Raw genomic sequence first — 10,526 nt, 5'->3', positions numbered from 1 at the left:
GTTGATGAGGTTTGAAAAGATTCAAAACGATTTTGAAGTAAATGTAACTGATTCTTGGAGTATCAATATTACTTCATCATTTTAGTACTATTCTTAGTCGAGAATAGCTGTTTATGTATGACAAAATGATTCAAATCATCTTTTTAATTCGCTATGATACTAACTCGTCTTACTCCCATTACTAGCCTCAATTCATTGGTAATTTGCAGATGGTAATCACTTTATAAGCTTTGTTAAATTATTATTTCATTGATTCTCATCGCGAACAAGATTCGAAGATCTACAATTCGCAAATCTTCTCTGCCTGTTTTCATAGGATCGTGTTTCCTCTTCCTTTCTTCGTGCCACTTGAAAGGCTTCAAAATCCTTGTGCCTGACGGGTCGAAGCTTGAAGTCTCGAGGAATCTTTCGACCAGTAAAGTTCTTCCTCTCTTCTTCTCTGGCCTTCTGACGGTGCCTAGTTTCAGTTAGTAGTGACCTCTGGAAACTTCTCTGGGAAACTCACGCATTAATTAGTTTGATCATTCTTGTGGGCATCAATATTGCTTTCATCCCAGCCTGTTGCGAGCAATCCATTCTTTCTGGAAGAAATGCTCTATGGGGATGTTTATCGTAGTCAGGATCTATGGCCTTCATCTCTTCCAATGACACACTTACTCGAGACATACAATACGAACGTTGCTCGACTCGTGGCTGAGAAACGTACTTGGTTTTGGCGACTTTGTTTCTCTTGGTGGGGTTATGAGAACCCCGATTGATCTCATCCATTTCAAATCTATCCTCCAGGTCCGATAGACCCCCAGCAACATACATACCACCGGCTTGTACTGGTGTGGTCTTTGTGCCACGGGATCGGGTGCGCTTTCGAGGAACGAGGCCGTGATTTCCTTGTTGGTGGCTTTCTTGAGATCGCTTTTGGAGTACTGGGACCTGATTGCCATGAGTCTCATTTTGACTCCCACTTTCATAGCCACCACTATTGACATTGAAGTATTGGATTGTTTGTTGTGGCAAATCAATGCTGTATTCTGAAGATCGATCAGTATTCAGATAGTCGTTATAATTGATTCTATGGCTTGCGGACGTCCAATTCCCGTCCGATTGTGGATAATCCGTGAGATGAATGTGAACTTGCGGGAACTGTGGAGGCCTGATGGACTCTGGTATTTGATTATCAAGGTCAGGAATTCCATATCGACTGCACAATTTGTCGAGTCCAGTTGAGGTCTCTGTGGTTAATAGCTCACGTCCCAAAATATTCTCTTGGTTGCTTCCTGATAAACCTGCCATACGATCATCAAAATTGGTTCCATCCCATGTGTCATAAAATCTTCGTCCCAAGTCGCCGTTGCTTATATGATAATGTGAGCTATTATTATCACTCAAGATAAGTGGTTGATTCTGATTCCTGAGAGGCAAATTTGTCTCAACTTGCGACGACACGTCATTACCACCTCTGATTGCAGGAGGTATTCCCCAGAGACGAATCATCTCCTCTGGACTTACGATTTCAAACTCGCAGTCATCATCCTCTGTGGACTCGAGATCTAACATATTGTGCACAGTTGGAATATCAGTTCCACTCCGGAAGCCTTGGTTTTGGTCATCTGCATGCTGCTGTGTCGGCTGCTGATCGCCCAGTCTTGAACTATCGAAAGAAGTTTCTAACTCTATATTTTGACGATTAGCTAAAGTTTTTGACCGAAACAAAAGAAAATCGCACTTACCATTCAAGTTTTTAAGACGTCCCCCCTTTTCATCGTCATACACATCGTTAAATCCATGGAGAGCAGTTTCTCGAATATGATGACCTTCGACTTGAGGCTCTTGCATTCGAAGATTTTGCATTTTGTCGATTCCAAATGACGTGGATCTATATATCGATGGGTCTGTGGAGTCTAACAGTTAGTTTTGGAGTTTGTGTCGTCATGTTTGAAATATGCTTACCATCATTTTCAAAAATTGTGACAAGAGAGTTTCGGAGTCGTAGCCTGGTTTGAGCGTCATCGTTATTAGATGCCGGGTCACCTAGTATTCCTACTATGATGTGGCCATCCAGATTGTATTCATCGATTGCTGAATTTATGCCGGAGTCATAGACCCCATTCCGGTTCGTGGTGTTGAAGTTAGTGTTCATCTTGCTTGACTGGTGGTTGCGTAGAGAAATTTTCAAGCACTTCACAAGACGCTTAATGATGTTTATTATACATGTCCTGAATAGATGTAAATTATGCTCTAGAAGATAGATGAAATGCATTTAAATATTTTGGTACTGTGACAAAAATATGGGTAGAGCAGCCGCCTAGACACGCTAGCGCCTGCGCCACTTAAGCGAGATACTAATACCTACTACGGCACCTAGTACATGCTTCTAAATAGCACAGCATACAGCTTTCCGCGCCGTATAAACCGTTAGGTATCTGCTTGGTCTGTATTGAATAATTCTAGTGAATCTTTGTTTTTCAATCTTATAATTCTCCGCGAGCCAGGATCTTGTGATTTGAGTCATTGAATGACTTTGGCATTTCAAGTATCTAATTTGTAATCTGTGACTAGTTTATTTATTCCAGTTTCTATGATCTACTTCCTTGTGAAGCCTCGGAACTCTGCCGTGAATGTATTCTCTAGATAATTGTTACCATCCCATTGCCAACTAAGATGAAAGACACTAGCGAAATTTGAGAAAGCCATAGGATTGGGAAACAAGGGCTAGAAATAAATAATAAGCATTGTAACATAATAGAATAATATCTTTTTTGTGCGGATGCATCACTTAATTCGGATTCGCGTATCTAATGGTACAATCATTCACTTGAAACTGGACAGAATGTTCATTTTGAATTCGTGTCGGGGAAAAAAAGTTTGCAAAGTTTCTCAGTCAGTGAAGTTATCTTTGTAAAAGAATACTAAGAAATGTTGCGAGTATGCGCGAAATAATATCTCTATCATGGCCTCGAAGTTATGATCTTTGTCTGCTCTGAATGTTAGATCTTGCTTTTGTTATTAGCCACTATCAAGATAGACATGATTGCAGAAAAATACAAGGGTTCCTAGAATATGATCTACGAACTCCAATGGATAATGTCACACTCAGGGTCTTGTGAATAGAGAAATCAATGGGCAGAAAGACGTAAACCATGGATTTTAGACATAATCCGTTCCATATGGCAACATTACCACTTCGCATTTTATTAATCGATTCCATCGACATCATGGGAAAAGATAGACGATAGATGGAAGTTGTATTAGATAAGAACTAGAAACTATTGTGTGAGGTCTTTTGGAAGTATCTTGAACAGGCAGTCTCCTTTTATCTCTCAATTCTATTCAGCTATCGTTAAGCTGTATAGAAATTGCGCTTATCGATACCTCTTATTCCTCCCTATTTCCTTCGGGATCACATCTTTTGATGTGTGGCTTCTCGACTTCCTTCAGAGAGATGACATAATTTTTCTCCTAAACATTTGCATTCCCTGAACGTACGACTGCGATTGTATCTGGATAATCTTCAAGCACCGGGTTTGAGATAAGGCCAGTCATGGTGTTTGGGTTTCTCAAGAATTATGTAATCACTGGATGGAATTACCCTCAAATTCAGGGTTATACCGCCTATGGTCGGCCGTTCGTCTCATCCGATTTGTCCATGAATCAGAAACTTCTCCCGTTTGCTTTCTTCTCAACCACTCATCACGACATTCCCGAAGTCGGCCATTTGGACAGTAAGGCTTAGGTATAAATTTTTGTACGTATGTTCCAGGAGCGGAGCGCTTCATACGCTCATTCTCTTCATGTGCAACATTCCGACGGTGTCTAGAGATTGGTCAGTAACAGATTTTTACAGCAGAGGGCAATGGGACACAGAGGTAAAGAGATTACAAAGGGTACTCACTCGTTCAGTAACTCTACTTGATCCCAGTTTATTTGGAAAGACTTCATTCCATTCTTGGCATTTGTCATATCTTTGAAGGCCAATCGAGGATTCTTCTCATATTCAGGATCTATGATCTTCATTTCTTGTTCAGTCATCCAAACACGTGGATAATTGAACTCAGTGCGCGTTGTCCAAGGTCTGCGCTTTCTCTGAGTTGCTCCCTTATTCTTTGACTTTCTGGTCTCTGGAGCCTCGCTATCTGAAGTATCCGATTGAGCGTCTGCATTCATATCTTCAGTCTGTGTGTTCTGCATGTTTCTGTCGACCAAGTTCTGACTTTCGTGGCTTTCATCACCCATCGTGGTGTTGTGGTTGTGATTATAGTTATTGACCGCGACAGATTGACCAGCTGCTGAGTCAGATGGAGCAACTGATGCTTCGGGATTCGTCTGCTGGGCTAGAGCCGGGATATCTGTTCTATTCAAGCCACTGTGGACATAATAGGGCTCTGTGGATGCTATTTTACTGTTAGTTCAAGCTCTTAGTTTCCCAGAATAGGAGTTGTGCTTACCATTTGGATCTGGGACTTCCGGATACAGTGATCTTGGATTATCTTCATCTGACAATGGATAGTTCAATCCCCCATCTCGCTGGCAAATCTGTTCAAGGACTTCCACGGAAGGATCGATCCACCGTGAATGTTGGCTGTCATACATCACATGGCTTGGATCAACATAATTGCTTGACTGATATTGCGTCAATGGATGAAGATAGACCTGCTCCAGAAACTTTTGATTGTCCTGGACTTGCTGGTCGGATGTCATGCTGCCATCCATTTTTTTTCCATAGTTTGTGTTTTTCATCTTTCCTATTTTGGAGGCAGGCTGCACGAAAATCTATCAAAGTAAATTGCAGTAAAATATTTGACGTTTTGCAATGAATTGAAATTCTTGATGAATTTATTCAAAGTTTGTCGAGTGGAAAATGTTAATTCGAATGTATCAAAACCTCCTTGATAACTGATGAAGAAAGTTGTTTTTGTGTTGAAAGATAGTGGTATCGCTCCATGTCTGAATGAAGCCTTATATGTCTATGTAGATAGATACTGTACGGCTTCTGACGCCAGGCATATTGTTCACAATACGGTGGATATCTATGAATTCATTGATGTAAACTATGTTTTCTATGGTAGTCATCATACAGTACAGCGCCGTAGCATGATCGGTGCGCGAATTAGAAGAATATTTGTAGATGTAGAGACATGTACGACTCTGCGGTACGTGCTCATGGTATCATAAAAAATCACAGCGGAACGGAACTGCAGCAGTATAGTTGCTGTTGTAGTTTGACTCTTCCAGCAAATAGGAATGTCACAGAGATCAAATGAATGGTCAATCCATAGTCGCCTACGATTAATTTTGAGATAACCTCACCCCATTTTCATGCAAGAAATCTTGTAGCCGTCACTTGGGTTGGACTCTCGACTGCTTTGAATGCTTTCAACGTATTTTCTCATCGGCCTTATTTCTTCCTAGGGCTCAGTGCTCAGGAAACTGCTCTAGGTTCTTCAATACTTAGATATGATGTTTGCTAAGGTTTCAGGGAGGCAAGCTATAGTTAAAGGATAGTTGATGGTCTCTCCCTCAGAAGGAAAAGAAAGAAAAGAAACTTCCGAGTCATAAAGTCACGTATTGTTATTTTCATATACCTACTTTGGCAGCTCAGAGTTCATCATGCCACGGAACCCACCTCGAGTTAGCTTGATTATCTGGCAAATGAAATTTTCAGAATAAATGTAATTGCTTAATAAGACACGACTCCTCAATCAGAGCAGTGTCTTTGAGTGAACTCGGCTCATTCCGACTTCGATTGGCGTGGAAGATATGATAGGAGACTACTGTTCGATAAGTAACTCTCCTGACATCCATCCGATTGGTCCAGTATGCGTCTTAGCGAGCTTTCGGATAATTCACTTACCTTACTAACACTGACATGTGTAAATGGTGGATTGAAGTACGAATTCTGATTTAGAAAAACGACACGAAAATTATAGACCCCTCATCGGCATCGAGGTGATTATTGTTCTTGTTTCGTATCATTACACTGATGGTATGGAAGGCGATATTAAATGCTATTAGTCCGCAATACAAAAACTATGAACTCAATACAACGTGGCGTCTTTGAAACATTCATAATTCAGCATATAGAAGCCCATATTGTTCGAGGGACAGACCTTTGAGCTTTATCATGAGATAGAGATTCTAGAGCACTTGTTTATAGATCACGAACTTTGGGATCCTAGCTACGATTAGATATACTATAAATGGGAGTTAGACAATTTGTTCAAGAGATACGATCACAATTCTCGTGAACAGTTTTGCAATTGTTTTATCACGGAAACCCATAGCCCCTGACGATAAATGACGAACTCATTTACATGACCCCGCATTTCGCTAAGAATTTTCTCAAGTGTAATTGGCCACCTCTAGAACATCGCGTGATTGGCTAGCAAGATCTTCCTTTTCACAAAATTTAACACAATACACCAGGGCAAGAGCAGGTTAGAAAGGACACTTCAATGAACTGCGACAATTTCGACAAAAAATGTCGTTCAAAGGTCTAAATTGCTGCAAGCCAAGGTTGCTAACCTTAAAGTGAGGGAGAATCCCATTCGCCGAGAAGGAAAATGTATTCTGCGATGTGATTGGCGGACTAGTCCGGAAGGATGGGGGTAGGCACCAGCTTATCTTTGAATTCTTGTAACGAACTTCAACAACAATTTTCATATCACATCAAAACATCGAATACCCAAATCGCATTGAATATTATCGTTACCTCAAACTTAACCCTAAAATGACATCACTAAACTCCAACCCAATCCTTTCACTCGCAGAAACTCAAGATGCCCGTGAACTTGCTGCCATCACCACGAGGGCCTTTGAAGTAAGCGATATTGTATATCCAATTATATGGGGAAACACCGAGCCTGGGGTTCATGATACCGCCGTGATGTTGTTATTCAATCCAATGCAGAGTGAAACTATAGTTACGTGGAAAGTAGAGATCGATGGGAAAATCGTGGGTTATGCTCGGTGGTCGCTACCTAAAAAATTTGAAGTCGCAGAGGTAGACTTGGGAGAGAAAAATGAAGAAGATAATGAAAGCGCCACAGCGCAACATAAAAAGAAGGTCGAGGAGGGATGGAAGACACCTGCTGGTATGAACTTCGATCTATTCATGCAAAAGATGAAGAGTACAGTTGAGTGTAAGAATCGTGATTATAATTCAGAAAAAGACATGTGTAAGCGAATCCCTCATATCTTTTAACCTTGACATATTTCCCACTTTTTGACGTACACTACTTACTGTCTAGTCCTCTATCTCTGTTTCGTCGACCCAGCGTACCACAAACAAGGAATAGGAAATTTGCTGCTACAATGGGGACTTAGTATGGCAGATAAGGGAAGAAGAAAGATATGCTTGGTTAGCACCCCGCAAGCTCGTATTTTTTATGAGAATAGTGGGTGGTTCGTGAAGGAGAACCTAGAGATAAATCTGGAAGCTTATGGGAGAAACGAAATCTATCAACGGAGTTGGATGATCAGGGAAGCTCGAGACAAAGAAGACTTGTAGGACTGCGGCTGTGTAACTTCATATATCCAGGCTCACCATTAAATTTCATAAGAAATACAGTTGTTGATGATGTGTTTCAAGCTCGCAGATATTTCTCGTCATCATGTCAGATTATCTACTATCATCCATCAACCAAGCAAAGCTCCGAGAAGAACAGAAACGGAAGCCTAAAAAAATTCAATCACCAACTTATATACCACATACATTAGCGAACTAAGTCGGCACAGTCATCTGAAACCAAATATCTGAGAACAACGATGTCCTAGCTGCCAAGATCTTACAGAAATACCCATCAAAAATTGAGAGAACAAAGCTAGTATACTACAGGTATTTCACAATGGTGTGGTTGCTAATCTAGTGCAGGTGGACTTTCGGCAGAGTTGGGGTCAATATCACGTGGCCTCAATTTACGCAGGAATTTTGACTAGACATCGAGATTCGATGGATTAACCGGATGGAAAAATATTATTTGAAATAGATAAATGGTTGAGACGTTGTTCTGCTCAGGAGTGAGGCAAGAGATTGATAAACTTAAATAACCACGCATGTGAAATATTTCAATCCTCCTATACGTCCGAATCCATGGCCTCGTCTAGAAATCCACTTTGAACTCCTTAGAAATCTACAGAAGACTTAATACACTTTTTCCTTTATCAGCCTCTCGAGCTTTCCACAATGATCCAACCATTTCAAAGGTCCTCTAATATCTCGTTTTCAAATACATTTATTAATCTCCCAAATTGCCCTCGGACGATTTGAATGACTTGGTAATATTGAATTAAAATTATGATGAAAGGCCAGATTTCTGAGTGCCTTCTCTATCGCATCGATGTAACATATCGTTAATGGAAAATTCTTGAATTCCACTCCTCTCATCCCGACAATCATCGATGAGTTCTGAAACCTGTTCCGAAATGTCGACTAGCGTTTTCTGGAACTGGTGAACCGACTTGGGCATCTCCACTTCACGCACGTTTTCACCGGCCGCAAATTCATTGTCGAGCCAATGGGTCATATAACCGATTGTATCATTACTATGTCCCTTTTCAGATTTGTCGTTTGAGCGCTGTATAAATGAAAGTATTCTTTGAATCTCTGAGCGGGGTACAAAGTCAGGATTTGTTAGATTTCGGTTTGTCAAGACTTTATAAATGCCAAACTCTATTGTGAATCGTAGCGCTCGACTGGCATCGTTGGCCGCTTGAAGTTCGGGCAACAGTTCTTTGCCTGTCTCGATAACTTTACGTAGCCCCACGGATTTTCCGGGATACAAATTTGACTGGGGCAACATGTATTCTTCTCTTAACCCTTTCAGATATTCGATGAATATTTTTCTGGTCAATTTTGATCTTATTGGCTGCTTGAACAGAGATGCCCAATAGGACTGATGGCTTATCCATATTCTAAAATGGAAAGTTCTGACGGGTTTAATATCAGAAATGAGTTCGATCAAATCCTCTATCACTGCATTTGTGAGTATCATTGCGTCCTCCGCGTGTCGACGAACCAGATCACAATATACCATATATTCATGGTATATCTTGTCAACGTCAGCCTGTACATCCTCAAACATTTTGGTAATTGGCGCCCTTGCGGGTAGTCTGGCATCTCATTAATGAATCTGTTGAAAGTTAAAAGTGTGTCGCCTGGAAATGTATCCAATTGTCCTCGAAATACGTCCCCTTCCTTTCTGGTAGCATTGTAGGTGATATCCTTATATAATGATGGAATTGCAGATACACTTCTTGGGACGATGAGTTTGGCATTATAAGCACTTTTAATTTGTTTCTCGTGACGGTGCCATCAATCCATATAGGGTATCATATATTCCCAAGTCAAGAAAAAAATCAGCATAGAGATTCCCAGTCACATTATTTGAGTTAATTGAAAGTCTGCAATCCATGAGCCATGGGTTTCAAGAGGAGATCTGCTAGTGTTGTCATCTAAGTAAGAATCAGAATCAAAATCAGAGTCACTTGCACTTTTGCTCGAGGTACGTTCCCTGCGTTTGGTCAAGGACCCTCGGGGGTATCTAGTAGGCATCGAAGACGTGGAGAAGCTTATGCCGATTTGAGTATTATGTAGTAGAGTTTGCCAATATCTGCGAGGTGATGATAGACTTGAATGAATCGTTGATGATGAGCAAGGAGAATTTTTTGTATGTGATGGCAATCCGTTGGAGTCGAAAGGTTGATTGCGGTCGTGGTGCTTTACAAGCTTTTATTTTTGTGCGCAAAGCTTTCTTTGAACGGTGCCAGCACTTGGATTTTAGAACATCCTTTGTCGAAATTGATGAGAGTCCAAGAAACTTCGAAAAGCTGCTACTGTCATGTGGTGCGCTCGAGATAACCTATGTGACAAAGAGACAATGGTAAGACAAAGAAATTTAATACCCTTTTGGCAACTGTGTTAAAGAGATATAACTTCCAGAATTATTGATCCTCGATCGTGAAAGGCTCAATGAATAAATAACATTTGGTCTGTGGTCAAATCCTGTATCACAATCAATGATTATCATGGAATCATGTATAGGTTCTTGAAGATGTTGATAGAAGAAAAGAAGAAGAGGGGCTTTTGAAGAAAGTCGGTTTTGTCCACAAAGAAGCCTCCTCATAAACTTTGGTAAGAAGTAGTTCATGGGGTATGTACTGCTATGCGATGTCAAGTAGTTACAATCCAATTTTTTGAAATTTTTTATTTATGCAAAGATTTCCCCTCATAATTGGAATATTGAATTTGAAATTATGCTCCATCGTGAGGCACAGAACAGAGTAGTACAAGCAGTGGTTTGTTTGAAGCATCATAAATTCAAGGAAAACACTTGTTTGTAGTAGCACAGATTGGCAAATGAATAATATCAGAATAATTGGACGTAGAAGAAAATCACAAGGTAGACAAAGCTAAAGAATTCTAACGAAAGTCCAGAATTCACGATGTTTTAAATAACATATGTTAAATTGAGTGAGTTTCTAATCTCATTTGTGATAGATGATCACCCTGAAACTATTTTCAGATCAATTAA

At 40.4% G+C, this 10,526-nt stretch overlaps 4 protein-coding genes across 4 annotated transcripts; 1 reads left to right on the top strand and 3 right to left on the bottom strand.

Annotated features, from left to right (window-relative positions):
* Positions 1-246: 246 nt before the first annotated feature.
* Bfra_007546 (uncharacterized protein) lies at positions 247-2,137 on the bottom strand (the record flags this gene model as incomplete). Its single annotated transcript, XM_037337917.1, has 4 exons — positions 247-457; positions 506-1,670; positions 1,728-1,889; positions 1,948-2,137. The coding sequence occupies 4 exons, from the start codon at positions 2,135-2,137 to the stop codon at positions 247-249; spliced, it is 1,728 nt and encodes a 575-aa protein (XP_037187297.1).
* A 1,235-nt stretch (positions 2,138-3,372) lies between these two features.
* Bfra_007545 (uncharacterized protein) lies at positions 3,373-4,707 on the bottom strand (the record flags this gene model as incomplete). Its single annotated transcript, XM_037337916.1, has 5 exons — positions 3,373-3,456; positions 3,484-3,497; positions 3,587-3,810; positions 3,890-4,388; positions 4,443-4,707. 5 exons carry the CDS (start codon positions 4,705-4,707, stop codon positions 3,373-3,375), a joined length of 1,086 nt encoding a protein of 361 aa, XP_037187296.1.
* Positions 4,708-6,724: 2,017 nt separating this feature from the next.
* Bfra_007544 (uncharacterized protein) lies at positions 6,725-7,504 on the top strand (the record flags this gene model as incomplete). Its single annotated transcript, XM_037337915.1, has 2 exons — positions 6,725-7,172; positions 7,245-7,504. The coding sequence occupies 2 exons, from the start codon at positions 6,725-6,727 to the stop codon at positions 7,502-7,504; spliced, it is 708 nt and encodes a 235-aa protein (XP_037187295.1).
* A 784-nt stretch (positions 7,505-8,288) lies between these two features.
* On the bottom strand, positions 8,289-9,547 carry Bfra_007543 (uncharacterized protein; the record flags this gene model as incomplete). The annotated part of the gene is given in 4 exon segments (XM_037337914.1): positions 8,289-9,059; positions 9,076-9,105; positions 9,182-9,278; positions 9,375-9,547. 4 exon segments carry the CDS (start codon positions 9,545-9,547, stop codon positions 8,289-8,291), a joined length of 1,071 nt encoding a protein of 356 aa, XP_037187294.1.
* Between the last annotated feature and the right edge of the window lie 979 nt (positions 9,548-10,526).

Source organism: Botrytis fragariae (genome assembly GCF_013461495.1).
Source record: "Botrytis fragariae strain BVB16 chromosome Unknown tig00000795, whole genome shotgun sequence".
Classification (NCBI taxonomy): domain Eukaryota; kingdom Fungi; phylum Ascomycota; class Leotiomycetes; order Helotiales; family Sclerotiniaceae; genus Botrytis; species Botrytis fragariae.
This window is presented reverse-complemented; position numbering and strand designations above follow the sequence as displayed.